At 47.1% G+C, this 27,491-nt stretch overlaps 1 protein-coding gene across 1 annotated transcript in view; it reads right to left on the bottom strand.

Moving 5' to 3' along the window:
* Positions 1 to 27,491, bottom strand: part of PPIL2 (peptidylprolyl isomerase like 2) — a 280,729-nt gene that overhangs the window by 121,550 nt on the left and 131,688 nt on the right. The window contains exons 9-10 of the mRNA XM_069215327.1: positions 18,073 to 18,148; positions 15,999 to 16,159 (exon numbers count right to left, since the gene is read on the bottom strand). Coding sequence (XP_069071428.1) covers positions 15,999 to 16,159; positions 18,073 to 18,148 — 237 coding nt within the window. The remainder of the gene's footprint in view (positions 1 to 15,998; positions 16,160 to 18,072; positions 18,149 to 27,491) is intronic.

Here is a 27,491-nt window from a genome sequence, read left to right as displayed (position 1 = left end):
CGCCAGGACCCCGCCTGATCCAAGTCCTCACCCCAGGCCCTGTCCTGAGCCCTCATGCCAAGACCCTGATCCAAGTCCTCACCCCAGGCCCTGCTCTGAGCCCTCATGCAATGAACCTGCCTGATCCAAGCTCTCACCCCAGGCCCTGTCCTGAGCCCTCATGCCAAGACCCTGATCCAGGCCCTCACCCCAGGCCCTGCCCTGAGCGCTCACCCCAGGCCCTGCCCTGAGCCCTCATTCAATGAACCTGCCTGATCCAAGCCCTCACCGCAGGCCTTGCTCTGAGCCCTCATGCCAAGACCCTGATCCAGGCCCCCACCCCAGGCCCTGCTCTGAGCCCTCATGCAAGGAACCTGCCTGATCCAAACCCTCACCCCAAGCCCTGTCCTGAGCCCTCATGCCAAGACCCTAATCCAGGCCTTCACCCCAGGCCTTGCTCTGAGCCCTCACCCCCAGGCCCTGCTCTGAGCCCTCATGCCAGGAACCTGCCTGATCCAAGCCCTCAATCCAGGCCCTACTCTGAGCCCTCATGCCAAGACCCTTCCTGATCCAAGTCCTCAATCCAGGCCTTACTCTGAGCTCTCACGCCAGGACCCCGCCTGATCCAAGTCCTCACCCCAGGGTATGTCCTGAGCCCTCATGCCAAGACCCTGATCCAAGCCCTCACCCCAGGCCCTGCTCTGTGCCCTCATGCAAGGAACCTGCCTGATCCAAGTCCTCACCCCAGGCCCTGTCCTGGGTCCTCATGCCAAGACCCTGATCCAAGCCCTCACCCCAGACCCTACTCTGAGCCCTCACCCCAGGCCCTCACCCCACGCCCTGCTCTGAGCCCTCATCCCAGGCCCTGCTCTGAGCCCTCACCCCAGGCCCTGCTCGGAGCCCTCACTCCAAGGCCTGCTCGGAGCCCTCACTCCAAGTACCCTACTCTGAGCGCTCACTCCAAGTACCCTACTCTGAGCAACCATGCAAGGAACCTGCCTGATCCAAGTCCTCACCCCAGGCCCTGTCCTGAGCCCTCATGCAAGGAACCTGCCTGATCCAAGCCCTCACCCCAGGGCCTGTCCTGAGCCCTCATGCCAAGACCCTGATCCAAGCTCTCACCCAGGGCTCTGCTCCGAGCCCTCACCCCAGGCCCTGCTCTGAGCCCTCATGCAAGGAGCCTGCCTGATGCAAGCCCTCACCCCAGGCCCTGCTCTGAGCCCTCATGCCAAGACTCTTATCCAGGCCCTCACCCCAGGCCCTGTCCTGAGTCCTCATGCAAGGAACCTGCCTGATCCAATTCCTTACCCCAGACCCTGCTCTGAGCCCTCATGCCAGGGCCCTGCCCGATGCAGGTCCTCACCCCAGGCCCTGCTCTGAGCCCTCACCCCAGGCCCTGCTCTGAGCCCTCACGCCAGGACTCTGTCTGACACAAGCCCTCACTCAGGCCCTGCTCTGAGCCCTCTTGCAATGAACCTGCCTGATCCAAGCCCTCACCCCAGGCCCTGAGCCCTCATGCCAAGACCCTGCCTGCTCCAAGCCCTCACCCCAGGCCCTGCCCTGAGCCCTCATGTCAAGACCCTGCCTGCTCCAAGCCCTCACCCCAGGCCCTGCCCTGAGCCCTCATGCCAAGACCCTGCCTGCTCCAAGCCCTCACCCCAGGCCCTGCCCTGAGCCCTCATGCCAAGACCCTGCCTGCTCCAAGCCCTCACCCCAGGCCCTGAGCCCTCATGCCAAGACCCTGCCTGCTCCAAGCCCTCACCCCAGGTCCTGCCCTGAGCCCTCATGCCAAGACCCTGCCTGCTCCAAGCCCTCACCCCAGGCCCTGAGCCCTCGTGCCAAGACCCTGCCTGCTCCAAGCCCTCACCCCAGGCCCAGCCCTGAGCCCTCATGCCAAGACCCTGCCTGCTCCAAGCCCTCACCCCAGGCCCTGCCCTGAGCCCTCATGCCAAGACCCTGCCTGCTCCAAGCCCTCACCCCAGGTCCTGAGCCCTCATGCCAAGACCCTGCCTGCTCCAAGCCCTCACCCCAGGTCCTGAGCCCTCATGCCAAGACCATGCCTGCTCCAAGCCCTCACCCCAGGCCCTGAGCCCTCATGCCAAGACCCTGCCTGCTCCAAGCCCTCACCCCAGGCCCTGAGCCCTCATGCCAAGACCCTGCCTGCTCCAAGCCCTCACCCCAGGCCCTGCCCTGAGCCCTCATGCCAAGACCCTGCCTGCTCCAAGCCCTCACCCCAGGCCCAGCCCTGAGCCCTCATGCCAAGACCCTGCCTGCTCCAAGCCCTCACCCCAGGCCCTGCCCTGAGCCCTCATGCCAAGACCCTGTCTGCTCCAAGCCCTCACCCCAGGTCCTGAGCCCTCATGCCAAGACCCTGCCTGCTCCAAGCCCTCACCCCAGGTCCTGAGCCCTCATGCCAAGACCATGCCTGCTCCAAGCCCTCACCCCAGGCCCTGAGCCCTCATGCCAAGACCCTGCCTGCTCCAAGCCCTCACCCCAGGCCCTGCCTTGAGCCCTCATGCCAGGACCCTGCCTGCTCCAAGCCCTCACCCCAGGCCCTGAGCCCTCATGCCAAGACCCTGCCTGCTCCAAGCCCTCACCCCAGGCCCTGCCCTGAGCCCTCATGCCAAGACCCTGCCTGCTCCAAGCCCTCACCCCAGGTCCTGTTCCAAAGCATCACCCTTCGCCCTGCTCTGAGCCCTCGTGCCCAGGCCCTTCTCTAGGCATTCAAGGCTTCTTTGAAGTCAGAAATAGCTTGCCGGCTGTTCCTGGAAAAGTCTGTAAATAATGAAGGATCTAAAATGATTTATTCAGAGCCGACTGAGCACTTGGATAAAGCACTATTTCTGGAGGCAGACTGCCGAAAACAGCATCAGATCCACAGAGAGCACTTTGTCTTTCTCGGTCTCTCTCTATATATACATATATAAATATATACATACATACACGCATTTATCTGTAGCGGTCTTGCTTTCATTGCTGTAATGTTTTATTTGACATTTTTGCAGTGAGTCATTGTTTACCTCTTTATACAAGGAAGAAGGAAATCAAACCGAGGAGCACTCTGAGCAAACTAGGGGGCTGTCATAGGGTCTTCTAGGTGGAGTAATACATTGAGGGGACATATCAAGAGTTCCATCACTGAACTGCATGAAGGCTCCCGAGAATGAATTATCAGGCGAACAGCAAGTCCCACAAAGAACACTGCTGTGGAATAGAAGCCGCAGGAGGAGAGGGAACAGGCCCTGGGCGAAGTCGCCGAAGGAAGCCGGTCGGCTATCATGGGTGGGGGGCACTTGCGGAGGGAGAGGGATGGGAAGATCCCAGGGAAGCCTGAGGGAGGTGGTCCACCGTGAAGAAGAGCACTTAAAAGCAGGGGGGCATATTTCAGCAGAGAAGAGAAGGACGGCCTGGGAATATGAAGGGGGCGGGGCCAGAAATGTTAAATGGACATCAAACGTCAATCAGAGAGTGCTAGAGAAATATAGAGTGGCCCAGAATGGGAAGGGGGGGGGGGGGGGGGGGGGATTCAGAGCATCCCTCTAAGCAAACCCATAGAAGCAGAGAAGAGAAAGTCAGTGCTGAAGCCATCCACATCCTGAGTATAACCACTGCCTTCCCCTTTTCTGCCCAGGGGAGGGAGCTATATCCGGTGGGGAACTAAGGAAGACAGAATGAACTGGGAACACAAGGATAGAAGACATAAAAAGAAGGAAATTAAATGTGCACCTTCAAGCTGGGACTAATGGAAACTGGAAGTAACAGCTCACAGAATAGAATAAAAACAGTGCAGAGAGACTTTCTTCTTCCCAATTCTTAAAGCTTTCAGGTTTATTTTGGAAATGATTGCCTTGGACCAAATAAAAGAATACGCAGTTCTTCGTAAAGTTCCATCATCACTACCCTGTAAAGGTGGACAAAACTTAAGCAGAGGGCAGAGAGGAGTCCATTCTTTCAGGACATCATCAATACAATAACACATCAGTTTGGAGCATGAAAGAGTATGAGAGGTCCCTGCAATCGTAGATAAAAAACAGCAGCAAAAGAGACATCAGAGGTGTTGCAGGAAGCTCACGAGAACAATCCTCGCATTACCATCTTCACACTCCATGGAGTACAAAAGAAATATCTGGTGTAGGAAAAAAAATACCAGGGCTGGCAATGAACTGATGGAACATTACAGCAAATTGCATGAATAAAGAAAGATTTAAAGTAAAAATGATTAAAAGAGGCTGTTTATTACCAAAGTTGCAAAAAGTTGTCAAAACATGAAAAAAAACACAAACATTAAACCCTCCTCCCAAAAATATTTTTGGAAAACCAGCAAAGAATTAAAAAAAGAGCATGTCTCTTTAGAGTTCAGGGACTGCAAGGCTGTGTGCAGCAGGGGCTGGCCATTCATGGTGGGTTGGCCTCTGGACCTGGTCAGAGGCCAGGCACTGCAGCCTAAAGCAGCTGCCTAGGCCAGATGCAACAGGGGTTGACCACTGGTGGTACATTTGCCACAGGAACAATGCATGGTCAGAGGGGGTGAACGCAGCAGGTGAAAAGCTGCCACCAGTGGGCTGGGTGCAGGGTATGACATGAGGCCAGACTCTGTGGCCACCCCCGTATTGTAGGGTTAAAGGAGGTTTATAGTCGGTGTTGGTCCCCCATGGTGAGCTGGCTGGTGGGCCTGCATCACCTAAGGGCAGCAAATGCCCATGTGCAGCAGGACATAGCCTCCAACGCCGGGTTGGATGCAGGATGTGGTCAAAGGCCAGGCCCTGCTGCCAACCCCCGCCGCTCATGGACAAAGGTCATAGGTATGGGGATACTTTATTAGAAGGTGGATATGCATAGCATCAAACCAGAAATACACCTAAAAAATAACAATAAAAGTGAAGTCATAATAAGGACTGGTTTTATAATACACCTTTATGTAGATTTTTTTTTTAAATGCTTAAATTAACTAAAAAACACCAGCTAAAGTACAGTTAAGTTTATGAAGTGAGGTAAAAAAAAAAAAAAAAAAAAAGTGGAATTTACCAGTTATGGTTAGCTTTGCAATCCACAACTCACATGACAGTCATGCAAGAAATCACTCCTTCACCAAATGCAAAGCTTATGACCTCACAATATTTGTACCAATAAGCAATAACGCTTCAAAATGCAGCCTCACTAAACAACAAAACATATTCAAAGCAGTAAACCATACTATATTTAATCATCTCACTAATATTGTTAATAGTAATGTGATTAATATTCTCATTAAAGATCCTGTATGTCACTCGTTATTAAATCTGACATCAAGAGTGATGTCTGGAGCGCTGCATATGGTGAGCGAGTTACGATTTGCATGGCTGCAGTATGAACTGAGGAACTGTGTAGTTATAGGTAGGACCCAGTCACCATCAGAAATGGATTTTGGTTTTGCTATTAACTTCTCCGTTTAACAGATCTTCACAAAACTTTCAAAACAAAAGTTCATCCACCTTAGGTCTTTCCAGGAAAGTTTTGGAGTGATCCATCAAGCGAGAGCTGAGAAAGGGGGGGGGGGGGGGGGGGGGGGGGTTGAATGGGTCTCAAAATACGATTGCCAGATGCAATTTCCATATGGATTTTTGAACAGTTCTACAGTCAAAACAGATTGACAGAATTACACCAAATTTGCCAGAAAGTTAGATCTCTACCCAGAAACCATGTTTTTTTATGATTTGGTGTGAATCTGTGCAGTAGTTTTTGAGAAATTAAGGTTTACAATTTATAGATATCTGGATGATTGGGTATGCAGAAGTTCTGCGGGCACACCAATTGAATAGAACAATCTGATTGGGCAAAGGGGCTTTTTTCCTGCGTCTCTCCTATGAGTCCTGTGAGAACTTGAACTCTGACTGGCTTGCTGCAGCATGAAGAGAAATGTTGTGGTTAACATTCCATGACACAGGGACTCCGCCCTCTTATCGTGAAAATTAAAAAAATACAGTGGAAGGGGACAGGATAGGTGTACCTTGACTCTATGGACTCTGGGAGAGGCGGGTGCCCAGAGGGGAACTGCCACCTCCCTAGGACCAAAATATATATTTTTTGCGACAACGCAATTCCGCAGGAGGCAGCACAACCCTCTCTTTCTCCCACAAGAGTCCAGCATGACTGGAAAACAATTTAAAAAAAGTCAGGTGGATGTCTGCATCGGGATGTTGGGCGCAGGGCCTGGTCACAGGCCATACCCTGTGCCCAACCTCACACCACGCACTGCTGAAGGCCATGGGAGGCGTAGGGTTGGGCACCCACCAGGGGTTGGCATAGTTAGGTATGATTTAAAAAATCTTACTTTACATTTAAAAAAAACTTAGAAATTCACTGAAAAAACTAAAGGTTAAAGTGAGCTAGTTAAAAATATAATTTTAAAATTAAAAAAATAAAACACTGAAATTTACTAAAGTTAACTGAAGTACTAGAAATTGATCACTCACCATGCACTGCTTAGGACCTCGCGTATTACCTTCTGTCGCTATTGAAGGCTACCAGAACCGGAGGAACATCAGTCTTGGTGTGCAGAGTCATCAGTGCAGTTGGTCTTGTGGTACTAGAAAGCAGACCTTCATTGTTCCACCAGGTATGAGGGTGTGCACCATCTTTGAAATTTTAAATCGGTTTTATTTTCTGCTTTGCTAAAATGTTAGAATTAGACTAGCGCTTAGAAGAAGCAGAAAGGGGATAGGAGTGCTATGTACTAATAATAGCTTTCATGTTGCAGTGGCATCTATTAGTCACGCTTTTGGTAGCCATTGCTGCTGCCTTATTATATGATTTTATTTTGTTAACAACCCAAACAGTGTGCATTAGACTATGGTTTTATTTTTAAAATAAAAATATTAAATTCCTTCTGTGTCCTGGTGTTTAGTGAATGTCTTATCCCTTAGTGAAAAGAGGTTCTGGGTTTTTTAGTTATTGTCCCTGTAACATCTTATGTGATTGATCATTACCTAGAGGACATCTTGCTCAAATATTGCACAGGATGAGTAATGGTTGCAAGACAACTGGTTTCTGACTTGGGTTGACACATTGACAAAGTCCTTAGCGCCAGGAGTGGAGAACAGGTCTCTACATTTCTAGAAACATGCAGAAAACAGATCAAGTTATCACTGGTAATTTTTGTTACTGGAATCAATGTGGTTTGAGAATCATTTTCTTTATTATGTCACCTCACTGACTCACGGAAAAAATATAATCACCCTCACTGGAGGACTTCAATTTGCACAAAAACTAACAGAAATTACACAAGTTATGATGTTTACAACAGACACTACAAAGCCATGCCCATTTCGCTGGCAGTTGATGTCGGCATCTGGCCACATATTTGGGCACAGCACAATATATTTTAACTGATACTTCACTGCTGGAAAAATAACAAAAGTGAATCACAAATTCAGTGAAAAATTGATAGAAAAGCCCTAACTACGTACAAACCATATCCCATTATGACACAATGGAAAGAAAACCTGAAAGATTTAAACTGAGCCCCAATCAGAAAATTTCTCTAAAACCTGCAAAATAGTCCCAGCTGATTTACATCCTAAAAGACAACTCAAAAGATGGACACACTCCAGGAACTGGCACATTAAGAAATAAAATCCAAAAGGAGAACACTACACTGAAACTGCCAAAAATGATACAGGTGTTAGACATTACATATAAAAAACAAATGGAAATATATCACAATGACACTAGGGTTGGAAAATTAGAATCTGGATTCAAATAAAGATGAAGCAGCAAACTCCACTGCCTCTCCTAAACATTTCCTCCATGTGAACTTCTCAGCTGAAGGAGAAATAAAACTTGCAGGAGCTTCAAGTCCATACTGCTTCCAACAGCTGGAAAAGGAAAATGTCACTTACCCAGTAAGCATCTGTTTGTGGTAGTGCTGTAGATTCACATGCTCTGCATACTCCTGCCATCTAGTGTTGGGTCCAGAGTGGTGCAAGTTGTTTTTCTTCACGGGATCAAGTGACAACTCCTCTTGGTGATACTGCGCATGGGCATCACTCCTTTGTTAGATTGTTTTCCCGCAAGCGGGTGAGAAAATAGTGTAAGGAAGGAAAGTATAGAGAAAAAGATACCCATGCAAAATGTAAATACATATGTATAAATATATACAAATATAATGTAACTGCAACAGCCACAGGTATGTGAGGAAAAGGGAGGGCGCATGTGAATCTACAGCACTACTTACCATGAACAGATGCTTACTGGGTAAGAAGCATTTTCCGTTTGATGGCATGTGTGGCTGTAGATACACGAGCTCTGCAGACTGTAAAGCAGTCCCTCCCTAGAAGCGGTGGCTATCCTGGAGGAGTTGCAGTGGTCTGGAAAAGTGTATGCAGCACAGCTTGCCCTACACTAGCTTGTTGGCATGCCAACACATCCACACAGAAGTGTTTTGTTAAAGTGTGTGTTGTGGACCATGTGGCTGCCTTACAAATGTCAGCTAAATGAACGTTACCTAGAAAAGCCATAGTACCACCCTTTTTCCTAGTAGAATGTGCTCTAGGGGGTAACAGGCAAAGGCCTCGTGGCCTTAGCATAACGAGTCTGTATTCCCTTGACTAACCATCTGGCTATCCCTGATTTGGATATTGGGCTGCCTTTATGAGGTGAGGAAAAAGCTAAAAAGAGTTGCTTTGTTTTCCTAAACTCTTTGGTTCTGTCAATGTAGAAGATGAGTGATCTTTTGACATCTAGGGGTGAAGGGCTCGTTCTGCAACAGAGTCTGGTTGTGGGAAGAAGACGTGGCCCGCTAACACGCCCGAGTGAAGTAATTGCGACTAAGAAAGCCACTTTCCATGACAGGAATTGAAGTTGACATGAACGGAGTGGTTCAATCGGGCGGACACGTGTCTGGTGAGCACAATGTGATGGTTCCATGATGGTGCAGGGGGTACTCTTGGTGGAATGACACCTTTAGGACCTTCCATGAATGCCTTAATGATTGGGATTCTGAGCAGGGAAACATGTTGTCTATGCTGTAGATAGGCGGCTATGGCTGCTTGATGTAACCCAATAGAAGTGTAGGCTAAGTTTGCTTTCTGAAAGCGAAGCACATAGCAAACAATAGCTTTAACTGTGGCTTTCATAAGGTCAATGTGTGTAGGTTGGCAATAGCAACCAAAACATTTCCATTTTGCAGCATAACATGCTGTATTAGTGGCTTTGGGAGCTTCCTTAAGAACTCCTGGAGGCAAGCCCAGGTAGCCAAACTCTATGACCTCAGGAGCCATATTGCCACTTTGAGTGACGGGGTCTGGATGTCTGATCTGTTGGGGAGTCTCTTGTGTGGGAGCACTGAGAGATCCAGTAGCGTGGTGAACCAGGGTTGGCATGCCCAGGTGAGAGCCACAAGGATCTTGGAGAGAGATGTTTGCTGGATCCTCCAAACCAGAAAGGGAATGAGAGCGAGAGGTGGAAAAGTGTAAGCAAATATCCCCGACCAACTCCTCCACAGAGTGTTGCCCTTGGATAGAGGGTGTGGATACCTGGAGGCAAAGCTTCAGCATTTTGCGTTTTCTGCTGTGGCGAAAAGGTCTATGTGAGGTGTTCCCCGCTTTCTGAGGTATAATTGGAGGACTTGTGGGTGGAATTCCCACTAGTGGATTTGTTGCTGCATCCTACTGAGCAGGTCTGCAAAGTCGTTGTCCGTCCTGGGGAGGTACTCCACCACCAGGTGAATGTGGTGTTGAAGAGCCCACTTCCATAAGGTCTGAGAGAGTTGTGAGAGCTGAGAAGACTGTGTTCCCCCTCGGTTTCTATAAGTAACACATGGCTGTCATGTTGTCCGTGCAGACTAAGACAACCTTTTGAGACCGGTGAAGTAGGAAGGCTTTCAGTGCTAGGAATACTACTTGAAGCTGCAGGGCGTTGATGTGTAGGGACTGGATCTTGGCATCTCAGAGGCCCTGTACTGTCAGGTCTTGGATGTGGGAACCCCAACCCGTGAGTGATGCGTCTGTGGTCTGTGACTTGAGGAACAGGGTTGAGAAAAGTCCACCCTTTCAGGTGGTTTTTGGTGTTCCACCACTGCAGAGAACGGGGAGTCTGGCGGTCTAACAACACTAGATGTTCCAGGTGACCCTGTGATTGAGACCATTGACGAGACAGACACTGCTGTAGGGGACGCATGTGGAGTCTGGCATGTGGAACAATTGCGATGCAAGAAGCCATCACCCCCAAGAGACGCATGATGTTCCTTACTGTATAATATTGGTCTTCCTGAAACTGAGGCAGAAGTGTCTGAAAACTCTGGATGAGAGGTGGTTTTGGATACGCTAATCCTAACCACGAGTTCAAAATTGGCCATAGGTAAGGTTGTATCTGCAAGGGCTGTAGGTGAGATTTGGGAACGCTGAGAGTGAAACCCAGACTGTGGAGGAGATCCAAAGTCAACTGAGTGTGCTGTTGACACTGGCATAATGTGCTGACTTTGTTGAGCCAGTCGTCGAGGTATGGGAACACATGAATGTACTGTTTCAGGTGTGTTGCAACTACTGCTCAACATTTTACCCTAGGAGCAGTAGTGATACCAAAGGGAAGGTCCTTGAAGTGGTAATGTTTGCCTGCAAAAACGAATCTTAAGTTCTGCGATATGCAGGGTGAATGCGAATGTGAAAGCAGGCGTCCTTTAGGTCTAGAGCTGTCATAAAGTTGCCTTGCTGTAGGGCCGGGATGATATCCTGAAGGGTGACCATGTGGAAGTATTCTGAAAGGATGTATTTGTTCAGAGGCCGGAGGTCTAATATGGGTGTGCGAGAGACGTCCTTTTTGGGAATCAGGAAGTATAGGGAGTATACTTCTGTCCCTTGATGTTGTGGCAGAACAGGCTCTCTGCCCCCCTTGAGAAAAAGGGCTTGGACCTCCTATTTGAGAAGAGTTAAGTGTTCCTGAGATAGCCTATGAGTGCGAGGGGGGGATCCTGGGAGGAGTGGTGATGAGCTGCAGACAATAACCATGTTGGATAATGGAGCGGACCCATTGGCCTGTGGTAATGGTGCTCCAGGTTGAATAGAAATGTTGGAGTCTTCCCCCGACAGGTGTTGCAAGATCGGGGGATAATGGAGGTAGTCACTGCTTGGCAGTGGAGGAGGATCCACGCGTGGCAGTGCTCTTTTACCTGCCTTTATTGTTGGTGCCTCTGTAGGAACGTCTAGAATAGGTGGACTGAGGTTGTCTGGAGTTTGAGGTGGACGCCTCTGAGGTGGAGGACTTGTATAATCCTCTAAACCCAGGGCAATGAAAGGAGACCTTTTCTGTAATGGTCTGAAGGGGTCCCATGGCATTAGCAGTATCTGTGTCTTTTTTGAGCATCTCTAAAGTGGTGTCTACTTGTGCCCCAAACAGGTGTTCTTCTCAAAGGGCATGTTGAGTACTGCCTGCTGGACTTCAGGCTTAAGCCCTTAGCAACGCAGTCATGCACGACGTCTAAGAATGGCACTGATATTTATGCCATGAGCTGCTGTGTTGGTGGCGCCTAGGGCGCATCTGATGGAATTGTTGGAGATGGGTTGACCCTCAGCAGCAATCTGTTGTCCCTTCTTACGATGTTCCTCAGGTAAGTATTGGACCAGCTCCTCTGTTTCATCCCAATGAGCCCAGTCGAAGAGGGCTAGCAGGGCTCGACTCCTGGCTATACGCCAGTGTTTGCAGCTTGCCCCACTACTCTTTTCCCCACAGCATCTATTTACTTACTCTCCTAGTCTGGGGGAGGAGAGACCCCAGTGGCCTGACTGTTTGCTTGTTTATGAGCTGTATTTGCCACAGTGGAATCGGGTGGAACTTGTGCCCCGATGTACAGCGAGTCAGAGGGAGCCGCCCCACCCATGGCATGAGAACTCTGGAGCAGATAGGCTCCTTAAAGATCTCCTCTGCATGCCAGGAAGCAAGGGTAGATACTGTCTCCCTGTGAGTGGTGGTGAGAGCATCAAACAGGCAATGCTGCTCTGTAGGACCCATATGCAGTTCCATGTTGTGAAACGCAGCTGCTGATACGAGGTAGTGTCCTTCAGGTTCAGGGTCACAGGAATCCCAAGGATCAATGTCATCCTGGCAACTCACTAAATCCCCAGTAAAGGAATGTGGAAAGCCCTGAAGTGTGTCATCCCCATGTATGCGTGATGTGGACGGGCGGGAAGTCGAGGAGGAGGAGTGGGAGGAGGCTTGCTTGGAGGACTAGTAGCCTTGTCCTTGGTTCTTTTCTTATTAGGGGTGGGGGACGTCCAAAGCCTCCTCCAAAGACAGTTTACATTTAGGGAACACAGGAGAGAAAGGAGTGGCAATAACTCTACCTGTGCCCTCTTGTATCTGGAGTCTGCGATGGCAAGCGTCCATTTTATCCAGAATCAGCTCGATCGGAGATGGGCTGGTGGAAGACTGGCCCAAGTCTCTTGATTGCAAAGTTTCAGGTCCCGGATTGAGACCGAAATTACCTCTCAGACCAGAGAAATGGACATCGAAGCCAAGGAAGCAGCTTTGGTCATGGTGACTATTTTCAGTGCCAAACTAGATGGCGAGGCATTTAAATCAGTTTTTGGTACCGACCATGATCTAGTGGCAGTGGTGGTCCAGCGACCTCAAGAATCAGGTGGAAAGTCTTTTCAAAAGTCTTTGGTGGGGCAGGTGGGGCCACAGTTCTCACATGCTGGGCAGAGGTGACCTTGTGTCTTTCTAAATTAGATTGGACATCCAAATCAGAGCTGTCCTATATACAGAGGGCCTCCTCCCCCACTCCTGTGCAGGTTCCTCCTAAGCGTGCTCCTCACCGAAGTTGTCGGGGTAGATTCCAACGTCTTCTGGGCCACCTCCAGGCGAGAAGCTCTTCGCTCCCAAAGAGTCTTCTTGGAGTGAAAAGACTTACAGACGTCACAGTCTGCCTTGCGATGGTCCGGAGAGAGACAAAGGTTGCACGCAAGGTGTTGGTCGGTGTGCAGGAACTTGGAATGGCACCGAGGACAGAATACAAATGGAGTCCATTCCATAAAGGGAATCATTCCCATCGGTGCCGTGTGGAAGGTACTGAGGCAGGTGCTGGCGCCCTGAAGAGCAGTCGGCCGGAACCGACATGAGCGCTAAGATAAGAAAAGTGCGAACAACAACAATACTCTTGAAGTGAGACTTGGTTGGAAAAAAAATGAACTGAAGAGAATCAAGAGATGGAGCGAAGACACACGTCCGAACCAGGCCGCTGAGAGAAAACAATCTAACAAAGGAGTCGATGCCCATACGCAATATCACCGAGAGGAGGAGTCACTCAACACCGTGACTCGAAATGCTTCTTCAAAAAAACACAACTTGCACCACTCCGGACCCAACACTAGATGGCAGGAGTGTGCAGAGCATGTGTATCTACAGCCACACATGCCATCAAACAATATGTGTATCAGCAATGATATGCAATCACTACTGAACCAAGAAAGACTATGCTCCTGTGTGGCTACATTACAAGTTCTCACTATCGACTCCTCTATATGTTCCATTAAAAATGTCTCTGTAGCTACAATTACAGTACTTACAATGCAGAAAAAGCAGGAATATGAAATATCAGTCCTATTTCAATGACATCCAAACTTTAGTTAAGGTACATAGTGGAGGAAGGAGAGTCACTCTCTCTTACTGACTGAAAGAGCTGCAATAATTGACACTCAACAACTCTTTCCACTCCAGCTGCCACAGAACAAAGATACTCATGGTACGGAGTAAAAATAGACTAAAATTGAGCTGATCTCACCTGGCGTATTTTATCAGCTCATCAAGGTGAAAGTTAAAGGTCCGGCTAAGTGACTATGAAGTGTCAGCCACAGCAGAAAGTTGTAACCATCACCTGGACTATATGAAAAAAAATATATAGTAAAATTAGAAGATTCAGAGGCATCGTCAATGGATTCATAATTGAGACTACAGGAACGGTGAATATCTGGGAATCAACAAGAAGAGGCGAGGCTTCTTCCAAGAAGGCCAAAATATGGGTGTTCTTAGGGTAGCAAAACCTATGAAATAAGATCCGCTCACTGAGGCAACAACCTTTAACAGTGGCTTCCAGCTGCAGCAAAAAAACAAAAATGCCTATTATACTTTTGAATGCAAGGCAGGCATTCCCTATACCTCAGAAACAAAACTGAAATACACAATTCCATCAGAAGGTTACGCTCAAGTGAAGGAAATCTCTTTGACCACATTCCTGCGGCCCTCTGCACTATAGGTACGAAGAGAGGGCATCATTTAGGATTGAACTGGTGGAAGAGGCTTCCTGAACACACAAGATGACAATCCAACCTTTAAAACAACAACATACAGAAATACTGTTTTGAACATTCATACCCCTTTCACCTTCCAGTAAAGGTGTGATAACTGGAGCCAAGAGATGTTTTATGTTATTCGCCTTGGAAATATCCCTATGACAATAGACATAATGACAATAATATTGATAATAATAGAAGGCAACTCATTGAGTCTAAGGCCTCATTACTGACAGCCAAAGACCATCATTACAGACTATGTGGAAGTCATTGACGTACAGACTCCTTTTATCCCATCCTGAATAGTCACTGATCCTCTTTACGGTTCATAGGTCAGCCACTGCGTCACCGACCCTCCTAACCCATCACTGACATTCACATACTTCTTTAATAGAGCATTGGTAGATGAGTTACAGAAGATCTGCACTAGTCATGGACAGTCACTGAGCCTCCTCCCAGATCAAGTCTTCCATCAGTGGCCCTGTCTAAAGGCAACAAGCAAGTGATGACTGAAAGCACCTGGTCACCAGCTCTTCATGCCACTGGTAAAGGTAGCTTTCACCCCAGAGGTAGCTGAGCACAAGTAGGAAAGAGGCAGGTCAAATTCCTTTACTGTAGCCAACAGCAAGCCAGCTGAGTGCTTGTACTGGGGGCTACCAAACAAGTTGTTCAGTAAAAGAAAAAACAGATTTGTGGAAGCGCTGGCAGAAAGAGAGAAATAGGGGGTCCAAAGATCACACTAGAGTTATATTTTCACAACCCTCACCAATGAATCTTAATGTGAAGGACTGAGCTGCAAACAGATACTGACAATCAACTTCTGGTCAACACAGACTAGACAGCTGAGCGTTAAGTCAACTAAGAAATCCGAGTTGCCTTCTTTTTACAGCAAGAAGAGGTTTTGCAGTAACAGCCACATGGACATCAACATTTACAGCAAAATCACCAGCTGACTCTCATACAAACAGTTCTTTTCTGTTTTGTTTTTTTATTTATTTTTTTACTTTAAGGCAACAAACATTCTACTTTCAACTTCAAAGAGCAGTTGTGCTGTTGGGTATTTTATGGTCTATTCTGATAACTACATAAACCTATGGTTTTGATAAAGTGGCCTCCGTCCAATGACACTCTAGAAAGGTGTTTGCCCCAAGGCCACCAAGGTTACTTGCACCATTTCAGGTTAGAACCACAGGGGTTACCAGAAGGGTGATTCAGGTTACCTGATCTCTGGGCAACTTGTGCGAGTTCTTCCCATCAGCGTGAGAGTAGAATCATTTGGAATACAAACTAAAGTAGAAAGCTGTAGGTTAGGAAAAGTCCTCCCACGACGACACCAATTAACACTTTTACAAACCACGCACAAGCTGAAGAAATCCTGGAATAGTCTCCATCTACACAGCAGCAAGACCAATGCGCAAAACCACAGATACATTCTTCAGGTAGGCCGTGAAGTGCAAGGTCCTTCCAGAGACAAGATCCATTAAGTGACAAATCTCTTTACGTAGGCCGCAGGCTTTAACTTCCTGCAAACCACTGATAAATCTGAGAATGTACACCCAGCCTAGAGACCACGAAGAAGCAATGACTTCACAAGCTTCTTTCTAGGCCACAAATGAGTAATCTTACAGCTTGTTCCCCAGCACTGCAGCCCAACAAGCATCCTATGGTCAAATATTCCAGTAGAGATTATATATGCTCGGATCCGTGGCACTCATGAGCCAACTACCCCCATACAACAGGTTAAGGAGGCAAACTCACTGCATTCAGCTTGTCCACAGGCTTCTTCTCAGGAGCCTTCATGGTGGCGGCCAACATCTCATCCCCTTTGTAGTCCTTGTAAAGCTCCATCAGTGTCTCACGCGTCTCCTGGTTTGCGTTCTTTAGGTGGTACGAGGGGTCCAGTTTGGCTTTTTCTTCATCTAAGGGAAGAGAGAGAGAGAATGGGGACTACAGCTTAAAGTGTGAATCTGAGAATACATTAACGCACATTTCCCACCAGGCCTGGTGCAGATGCCTGCACTACAGTGCCAGAAGTGCAGATGCATGATCCAAATGGACACCTGCTTAACCTGCACAACATGCGCATGAGGCACCTAGTAAGCCCCATACAGAAACCTGGTACCCCACACACACGCAGGTCACAGAATAATGGGCAATAATAATATAGATATTGCATCTCCTTAATAGATCACTGTAAAGGACAAATGTAAATCAAGCCACAAGTCTAAGGGATGGTGCTAATGTGGTATCGAGCACCCTTCTAGCCTAGGCACCAAAGACAATGGACCAGGGCCCACTGTGCTACAATAGACTACAATTAGATACCCTAGCACACCAAAATAATAGCCCAGAAGTAAGATGGTTCATCACATAAAGGCCCATAGACAGCAGTTCCAAATCCAAAGGTTAAATGAATGATAACTAAGGCGTTATACATTCCAGCAAACGTCACATCATTGTAACCGCCAGCCGACACGTGTTTCGTCACATAACTTAATCTACGTGGTTCTAGACAAGAAGATTCATAAGGTGAAAAATCGCAGAATACCGCTTACTTTGGACACAGTTATTTTGACACAGCAAAGTTTATAGCTTATCATGGTTAAAAAGATGGTTGTTTGTCTCATTACGTTTGCGACTAATTCAATATTTATATGCATACAGGTTTGAGCTTATTATGGCTCATACTCTCGCTGTCCATTTATTTTGTGACAAAACGTGATCCTGTTCGGAGACTTAAATGTCCTGTTTTTACAGTGGGACCAATACTTCCTGCCTGCTTACCGCGGGTTCTATTTTCGCAGTTATTCTGCAAATTTCACTTTATGAGTCTTCTCGTCCGCAACCACATAGATCATTTCTTTGAAGTACGGCCATCCATATACACTGATCCAGCTCAATCCTCTATGACCCAGCCCCTGCCCCAGTGACCCACCCTTTGATCCAACCAATGTCGCTGTGACCCTACCAATGTCACTGTGACACTACCAATGTTGCTGTGACCCAACTCTTGCCCTTGCAACCCTACCCTTTCCCCTGTGAACAAAACCATGTCTCTGTCACACACAAGGAGGAGTTGGGTCACAGAGGCAAAGGTTGGGTCGCAAAGCCTGGCTCAATATCCCAAAGTCTAACTCTCCATCCAAAACTCTGCCGCAGTGTTCCAGCCCTTGCCCTAGTGACCCCGCCCCCTGGCCCAGTGACCCAGCCTCTTCCCCCAGTGACCCGAGCACCTGTCCCCTTAGACACAGCCCCTTGCAAATGTGATGCAGACCCTTGCCCCTGTGACCCCCCAGCCCTTGCCCCTGTGACCCAAGCCACTGCCCCAGTGACCCTGCCCCTGCCTAGTGACCACACCCCTGCCCAGTCACCCCGCTCCTGTCCCAGTGACCCCAATCTTGCCCCCTGTGACCTCACCTTGCCCCCTACGACCCCAGCCTTTGCCCCAGTGAACCAAGCCACTTCCCCACTGAACCCGCCCTACAGCCCCGTGACCCAGCCCTTCAACCCCGTGACCCAGCCCTTCAGCAGCGTGACCCAGCCCTTCAGCAGCGTGACCCAGCCATTGGCCCTGTGACCTTGCCCCCGCCGTTGCCCCCACCCTTGACCCCCCGCCGGCCCCGTGACCCCGCCCTTGTCCCTGTGGCCCCACCATTGCCTCTGTGTGACAAAGCCTGGGTCCACATCCTAAAGCATTCCACTGCTTCAAATTCTGTCTCCAGATTGCACAGCCTGCCTCACACCTCCGGCTTCTTTACCCCCAACCCCTGCCTCCAAGTGCTACCATGCGTTTCCCTTTCGCTTATTTCATATTTCCATATAGTTCGCTCACCTGCATCGATCATCTTCATGTTGTTTTTCACATGGAAGAAGTTGGCAACATTAAATTTGTCCAAATTTGTAGGATCCTGAAATAAAGGCAGAGGGAAAGTTAATGTTTACCTTCACAAAAGGAGCAAATCAAATATGTTCCTACTGTCCCTGGTGTTTGCAGCGCTCTGGCTGATTTACAAGGGAATCCAATGTAAACGTCCCATCCATCCGTTTATGGCTTGTGATAGACTAGTGCACTGCAGCCCAGCGGAACACCAAGAGGCAGCCTTGTCTACAGGAAGCACAACTGGACAGTTAAAAGGCTTCTAGGGCTGGGACAGAGTCTGACTTGTGGCAAGTAAAGACTGGCTTGGGCTGGCTCTGCACTGCCCTCTAGGCATTAAAAGGTAGCATTATGTCTGTAACTTTATCAATTTCCACTGCATTATTGCACTGAAAAATGCGCTCATCTGCCCTTTTTGTTCTATTCTACAACCACTTTACGTTCTATCACGCAAAAAGTCAATAAAAAAGGTAATACAAAATAAATAAAATAAATAAAAAAAATCACAAAAAATAAAAAGTGATCATCAATTTCACTACAAATGGGTCTACCCCTGGACAGAACTAGCCAATTGACAAGGCAGAGCAGATGGGGATGCAGTTCTGGGAGCCCGGTGGTCCGCTACCTGTGCCTCTGCGATTGTGCATAGTGAGGGCCCAAGAACCAGCTGATGTCACGACTGCTACTTTCAGGATACACATTTCTTGTGGCTAGGTTTGTGCCAGCTGAAATTCCGCTAGGTTTGCGCCCGCTGCAATTCCGCTAGGTTTGCGCCCGCTGCAATTCCGCTAGGTTTGCGCCCGCTGCAATTCCGCTAGGTTTGCGCCCGCTGCAATTCCGCTAGGTTTGCACCCGCTGCAATTCCGCTAGGTTTGCGCCCCACTGCAATTCCGCTAGGGTCGGGCCCACTGCAATTCAGCTAGGGTCGGCCCCACTGCAATTCAGCTAAGGTCGGCCCCACTGCAATTCAGCTAAGGTCGGCCCCACTGCAATTCAGCTAGGGTCGGCCCCACTGCAATTCAGCTAGGGTCGGCCCCACTGCAATTCAGCTAGGGTCGGCCCCACTGCAATTCAGCTAGGGTCGGCCCCACTGCAATTCAGCTAGGGTCGGCCCCACTGCAATTCAGCTAGGGTCGGCAACACTGCAATTCAGATAGGGTTGGGCCCCGCTGCAATTCAGATAGGGTTGGGCCCCGCTGCAATTCAGATAGGGTTGGGCCCCGCTGCAATTCAGATAGGGTTGGGGCCCGCTGCAATTCAGATAGGGTGGGGCCCGCTGCAATTCAGATAGGGTTGGGCCCGCTGCAATTCAGATAGGGTTGGGCCCACTGCAATTCCGCTAGGTTTGCGCCCCGCTGCAATTCCACTAGGTTTGCGCCCCTCTACAATTCTGCTAGGTTTGCGCCCCACTGCAATTCCGCTAGGTTTGCGGCCCGCTACAATTCCGCTAGGTTTGCGCCCACTATTTTTTGTGTTGGTTTGCGCCAGCTACCCTTCGGCTAGATTTACACCTGCTGCTGTGCGCCCGATGTCGTTCCGCTAAGTTTGCGCCCACTGCCTTTCAAATGGGTTTACACCAGCTGCCTTTGGGCTAGGCTCGTGCTGTACAAATAATGCATAAATACTCTCTAATGACTCCTTGACTGTAAACTTGCCTTTGGAGCTGTACAGCTCCACTCGCTACAAGTAGTAAACACCATATAATATATAATCCTAAAAAAAAGGTTCATTCTGGTTTGGGGAAGATGGTGGACTAAGCAGTTGCCAAAAGTGCCAGCCAAGACCAAACCAATACCACACCGTCAACAACAACAAAAAAACATCTCCAAGTTAAAGTAGCTACACCACGTTAACTTTCAAATCACCAAACACCACTCATGGCCTTAGAGATCACATCGCTAATGGCATTACAGATTACATCAGGCATGAAACAATACACAAAATGTTAAAGTAAACTAGTTGAGTATATTTCCACTCAGGAGCACCAATCACCCCAACTATCTCAGTTTTCCGTGGCCGACAATGCCATGAACTAGCACAACAAAGCCGCAGGTTAAGCATCATGCGGACTTTAACTTAAAGTGGACTTCAGGACTGGTATGTGGCTGATTGGTTTGCAAAGGGGATAAACAGGACAGCGAGCGGATGACCGTATTAATGCATGAGAGATTACAGGCAAAAGTAGCAAGCATTGGCAAAGCCAGCAGGTTGGTCCTGGCAAGCTGGAGAATTTATTTAATTTTTTATTCCAAGCAACAAAAAAAAACATTGCTGCCTAAACATGCCAGTCATTTGTCGGCAATTAAAAAAAAGTACATAAAAAAAAAAAGATTGTCCCTGCGTATATTTGTAATAGACTAGTACTGATGCTTCCTCACAGGTAGGTGTATTTAGAACACAAAGAAAATCTATTTTTGGTTTCAAATTACTGTAACCGGAAGTCATAGTTTACATTCACTAGAATGACAATTAACAAGCATTTGCAATGCAATAGGTCTCGCATTTGCTTGAGTTACAGCTATTGGCGTTATACATTCATAACTGGACTTTTCTTGCCACATAAATTGGTCAACCCTGCCTTATAATATATATATATATATATGTGTATCTCCCAGGAAGCCTGCCCCAATCTGCACACTGTTTTTCGGGCAATTCTGAGAGACGGCTCAAATCCAGTTCGACTAGTTGCTTTTCAAAAGGGATTTATTATTTCATTCAATAAAATTCAAAGTGTGAGGTGCCACAAACATATAATTATTAGTGGCGATTGCCACTAGGTAGTTATAGCTAGGACTTAGTTTCGATAGAAAAAGCGTTTTTTGTTTTACTAAACACTTTCGCGCCGTTTGATGAACCATCATGAAATTTTCAAAACATATACTTTGCTAAGTTCAGCATCTGTCTTGAAAGTTTGGGGGTGATCTGTCAAGAGAGGCCCAGAAAAAGCAGGAGGCTCCAAAACACGTTTTCCCCATTCATTTTTCCATAGGATCTTTAGACACGCCTACAGCCCGAACCACTGAATGGAATTAAACCAAATTTGTCACGAAGATAGATTCTGTTGCACAGTTCACACATTTTGTGATTTGGTGTAAATCCGTTCAGTAGTTTTGGAGTAATTTAAGGCCAAAAAATATAGATACATAGGGACGCAGATCCGCAACGGATCCACCGCAGGTTGATCAGCGGGTCCACGCGCCACAAGAAGAATCTGATTGGCTGGCTGCGGCCTGACAGAAAAGTTGTGGCCGCCATTTTGTTTGTCACATCGGCTCGGGGTGGGAAAAGAAGAGAGAAGAAACACATAAGGGGTCAGGATACAGGTATCCTGCCCCCCAGGACACATGGAGGGGTGGACCCCTTGTGGGCAAAAATCCATCTGATTCGTGGATCCACAGTTGGATATATGGATCCCAGATTTGTGAAACCACTTGAGGATTTTCGAATCCAGTGAAAATCTGAAGAAAACAAAAAAACACCCACTGTATCCAAACTCAAGCTTGGGTTTGGGTGCATGCAGGAGGGTTGGCCGCCAGGCCAGGCCCTGTGGCCAAACCCCACTGCACAGTCAAAGGCCATGCACAGCGCTTATTATATTCACCTCTGTGATTGCTAAACAAAACAAAAAAAAAAAGGTTGCAGGGTTGTTTTAGTTAGGTTCTGAATTTACTCGCACAAAACCGTAGAAATTCAGCAGGTATAGAGTTATTTCAAATAACTATACCTCGCGCTCTAAGGTAAGTATAATTAGCGAATTCGCCATGCACAGCTAATTACTCCACGTTTTATATTACTGGTGACACCTTCTGTGGCATCTTTGATATTATCACTGCAACATTTGCAATAAAATTATTGATCCGAAAACTGTGCATGGCGAGTGTGCGAGTTTTAGTTACCTTAAGGTGCGAGTTATAGTTATTTGAAATAATTAACTGCTGAATTTCTAAAGTTTTGTGTGAGTAAATTCAGAGCCTAACTATAACATCCCTGTAACCTTTGTTTTTTTCAATCAATATATATATTTTCACTGAAAAAAACAAAGGTTACAGGGATGTTATAGTTAGCCTTAGATTTCATTCATACAAAACCACTGAAATTCAATAGTTATAGTTACTTCACCTAACTATAACTTCTGCACCCACAATGCACTGCTTATGACCTCACATATCACATCACTGAGGACATGGTCAGTGACATCACTGATGATATTACGGATGACATTTCAAATGATAGTAGGATATATATATATTTATATATATATGGGAAAAAAAGCTATTGGCGATCGCCACTAGGTAGTAATAGTTGCACCTAGTTTCTATATAAAAAGTGTTTTTTTACTTGCATATATATTTGGCACTGCTTGACTAATCTTCACAAAACTTCCCCAAAAAAATTGCCAGTCACATCAGCTGCTATCTGGAAAGTTTTGGGGAGATCCGTCCAGGGGGAGCAGAGAAAAAGGCGGAGTCCCAAAACAGGTTCTCCCCACTCATTTGTCCATAGGGATTTGAACAGCAATAGCACTAAAACTACTGGACAGAATTACACTAAATTTGGTACAAAGGTAGGTCCTGGTCCAGAAAGTGACCTTTTTTGTTTTGGTGTAATTCCATTCACTACTTTTTGAGAACTTAAGGGGAAAACAAATTTGTATATACATAGGGACGCAAAGAATTCGCGACCCTTTCCAATCTCGTGCTGAGAACTGACTGGCTGACAACATTTCAACAAGGAAGCCGTTGATGTGTTGTCACCCATTTTGGGAATCAGCTGAAGCCGAGTCCCAGAAAAAAGGTAAAAAATAAAGAAAAGGGGCTAGGGCACGAACGCCCTGACCCCTTAGCTCTGGGGGTGGGGTCCCAAAGAGACACGTTCAGAGCTAAAAAAAAAAAAAAAAGCTGATTTTTACAAAGTTTACGAACCTCCCAGGCTCCTGGGCTTCGTTATTATAAAGCCCCCGGGTGGGCCTAGTTACTGGGGCATTCTTATTATAATTTGTGGGGGCCACCTGGAACCGCCACCTCCCCAGGACATTAATGAAAGTAAAGGCGGGCCCTATTTAGGACGAGGGTGCAAGCAACCCACCCCACCCACCAGCGATCACCACCTCGCCGGGGCATTCTTTATATTCTGTGCAGGTGGGCAGTGTGGCCCAATGCCCACCCCCACCCCCGCCCCCCACTGTAGCCCCTGGGATCCCCAACTCACCGGAGCTATAATAAAAATATATTAAAATATAATATAATAAAAAATAAAAATAAAAGTGAAGGGGGTTCTTTTCGGACCCCGAGGCCCTGGGGATCACCACCTTCCCGGGACTTCATCTAAGTTGGAGGGGGGCCGCACAGCTAGCCACAGCAAACACCGAAGCTTTCATCTCTGCTTTCAACACACGTATGCGTGCAGGGGACTGTGATAAAAGAATTGCTTCAGCAACCACTTAGCTGCTACCTAAAGCAGCTCTTTGGTTGCTGAAGCAATGGGACTGTTGGGGGTGGCCTAGAGGCTCTCCCCGTGGTCCCAGATAACCCGTAAAGGGCTTCCAAAACTCTTTTTTTTTTTTAAATAAGGTGAGACCGCGGGGGAGGTCTTGAGGCTCCCCCTGCGGTCCCAGATAGCCCGTAAGGGCAGATAATAAAAAATAAATACATTTAAAAAAATGTCCAGGGACCGCAGGGTGCTCTTGAGGTTTGGCCGTGGTCCCAGATGGCCCATAAAGGGCTTCTTAGAAAATTTAATTTAAAAAATGCTGGGGCAGCTGAGGAGCTTTGGCAGGCCCCCGTCATTCCCAGGGTCCATAAAGAGCTTAAATAAAAAAAATAAAAATCAATATCTCAGTGTGAAGGTATGGGACCTTCACACTGAGCATTCAGGGTTGGAGTCCAGCCAGACTCGTTTCCCTATTTTTTTTTTTTTTTTATGTAAACATGTTTAAGGATCATAATGAAAGTTGATCTCACTCTTTTTAAATAACAAATACATTTTACTTTTCAAATTGTGCAGAAATATCTCATTCTAAGTATATCATAAATCAAAGCCTAAAAAACTTGCTATCTCTCTCCTTCTCCCACTCACACACCAAGTCGGACCCTCACGCACCCACTCACAGACCCACTCAAACTCTCACACATCCACTCACAGCCTGATGCACCCACTCAGACCCGAGCACACACTGACACGCCCACTTTAACACTAATGTATGCACTCTCACACCCAGACAGACACTCTCACAGTCACTCTTACCCCCAGCTAATCTTTTCACACCTATTCTGACACCCAGAGACGCCGTGGACAACTTCCACTGCCACACAGCCATAGGGCTGTGCACAACATGGGATTAAGTGGTTAGGGGTTTGGCCGCAGGGTCTCGCTGCAGGCCATGTCATGCGGGTAACATCCGCTGCACACATGCGAAGGCCGTGCATGGTGCAAGGTTGGATGCTTATAGGGGGTTGGCCTCAGGCCCTGTGGCCAACGGCCTTTGGCCATGCACGGCAGTGGTTAGATTAACGTACAATAATGAAAATTACTATTTGTTAAAAAAAACATAGAAATTCACTGAAAAAAACAAATATTACAGGGAGAAATTGAATTTTTTTTAAACACAGAAATTCACTGAAAAAACTGAAGGTTACATGGATGTTCTAGTTAGGCTCACATTTTAAATGTACGAAACCATAGAAATTCACTAGGCCGTGTAAACATAGGTTACAGGGACGCTATAGTTAGGCTCACATTTTAAATGTACCAAACTATAGAAATTCACCTGTTATAGTTAGAGGTATCTCAAGTAACTCTAACTCATGCCCTAAGGTAACTATAACTCGCACCCTCGCCATTTTAAGTAGAAACCCAGGGGAAAGGAGAAGAGATAGAAGGTAGCCCTTCACATGAGTATAATAGCAGTGTTTGAGCACTAGGCTGCGTAGGAAGAGTTGTGACATTGGTCCCAGAGCTATCACTGCATACATAAAATCTCATCTGTATACTCTAAACCTCCAAGAGTACTTGTCGTTATTGGGAAGCTGTGTTTGCTCTGCTGCAGATAATTGTGAGGCCCTGGACTTTAGTCCAGGGAGACCTCTGTTACAGGTAAATCTATTCATCATCAGCCTGCCAGGTTGAGGGGTTCACACAAAGGATTTGAGCCGATCCCACGCAAGGAAACCAGAAGAAGTCTCACAGGGACCAAGACTGACAACCCCTTAAGGGCTCTAAAGTTCATTAGTAGAAGGCTAGCATGCTTGGACTGAAGTGTTGCCTATGATGGAAGTGCTTTTGCATTGTGTGTATTTAACAGACATTATCTAAATCAATATAAACCCCACTGCCCATAGATAGCAACAAGGAGCCATTAGTGGACAGTTACAGGTAAGACCAATATCTAAGTACTAATAACCAACTAATATCTGTCCATTAGAAGACAGTTACAGGCAGGTCTAATACCTAATATCCTTAGTGCCTGGTGTATCTTATGTTCTGAATCATGAAGGGGGGCATTAAAATCAGCAATGTCTGTTTCAGAAAGTGTATTTTTTTTTTTACTACAGTCAGTATGTGGAAAAACTGTAATTAGTCCATCCTCATTCAGTAAATGAATTTTGACCCTTAGGGAATGGACACAAGGGTCGTCTTCAGGACTGGAGCCCTGCTGGAACTAACGTACATGTATATTCTCAAGAAAATTCCGTAGGCGGTACATTGGGAAATCCTTCCCTGCCTGGATTGCTCAGACAGCAACACAGACTGTTGACTAGAGGCACACAATGTGGTCTAGGGGGCTTCTTAGATGGTTCATGTCTGAGAATTGTGCATGCCTTCAGTGTAGAACTGGGGCCACTGTTGCAGTATTGCACTGGAAGGGTGGGAGCATGCAGGGAGCAGATCAGAACTTAATAGCTAGTCTGTCCTCCCTGGGTGTAGGTTTCTGTGGATATCCTGGCAATATTAGATGGGGTCGGACTGCAACTAGTGTTTCTGACATTGGCAGGAGTGCAACCAAGTTATTCAGCGACACACACGTCCAGGAGCTATGGTAAGTGGGGTTTATACTGATTTAGATATAGGTGATTGGGTCAGAGCACCCCTTTGTATCCTCCAGGGGACTCTGCCTCCTCTTTTTGCATGACTACTTATCTTGACATTGTTCACTACACATAAGCAGGGAGCAGTGTAGAGTGAATGAACAATCCCACCCAAGACCTTTATTTAAAATTATTTAAAAAGTGTTTTTGGCAGGGTGTGTTAAGAGAGGTCTCCGTGAGAAGAGTTTAAGCGTTGTGCACGACAAGTATTCGAATGTATCCCACCTGATGACCAGGTAGCTGCACTTATGCTTGGAGTGAAACTGAGTTGAGTGAGAGATAGATGCAACTGTCGTCGTGCTTACATCATTTGAACAGTGGTACGTTCTGTTTTCTTTAGTGAGAACAGTCCCTGATCATCTGATGCACATATATTCCTTTAGGACAATAATGTTTATTTGTTGGACAATGTGATTTTGGGAAAAGGCAGGTCTTTACTTCATTCATGAATTGCAGATGTTCTTTGGTGTCTCTCGAGTTTGCTGGGAGGGAGTTCCATAACTTTGCTGCTTATATAGATAATGAGGTTCAATGGATGCATGTCTTCTTATGAGGTCCTATGGGATGGGAGCTGAGGAGCTAACCTAAAATGAAGCATTTTGCTCTGTGGCTATCTTTGAACCTGAGGTTCTACTAACAACAAGCTCTTGTTTTGGAGATCCCTGTGTACAATGTAGAGTGTCATGAAGGTGAAGTGTTTAGCTATAAGTCACTAGTGATGTTTTTACAAGGAGAGAAGAGCAGAAACTGGCTTGCAGGCACACCTCAGCTGCTGGTAAAGACCATGGGCCAGATGTATCAAGCGTTTTTGCATTCACTAATGGTGCGAATGTCCATTTGCGAATGCAAAAATGCATTTCACGATGTATGAATCGCATTCGCAGTGGGAAAATAAGAAATCGCAAAAATAGCGAATTTTTGTGAATGAGAAACGAATTTGTGTGTCGCAAGCAGCGTATCGCAAATAGCGACATGATTTACCGAATTGCTGCTAGTGAAATGCTAACTGTGATACAGAATAGCGATTCGCAGATGGCGATTTCCAAAATCGTGCCGCTATTTGCGAGATGCAGATTGTGACACGCAAAAATGGATTCGCAATGCGATGCGGCAAAAAATCACAAATTGCGATTATTCGCAGAATGGCCGTTTGCACATGCAATTTACCATGAACTGAAACCAGGTGGTAACCAGCTGAGGCCCAGAATGCCTCAGCTCCTCTTCCACAATGGCTGCTCTCTACGTCATGGCGAGGAGAATGAGGATCTTGGCAAGTTTGAGGAGGCGGAA

This window comes from Pleurodeles waltl, chromosome 11 (genome assembly GCF_031143425.1).
Source record: "Pleurodeles waltl isolate 20211129_DDA chromosome 11, aPleWal1.hap1.20221129, whole genome shotgun sequence".
NCBI classification, from domain to species: Eukaryota; Metazoa; Chordata; class Amphibia; order Caudata; family Salamandridae; genus Pleurodeles; species Pleurodeles waltl.
Note: the sequence above shows the minus strand (reverse complement) of the source record. Positions and strands in the feature narration are given on the sequence as shown.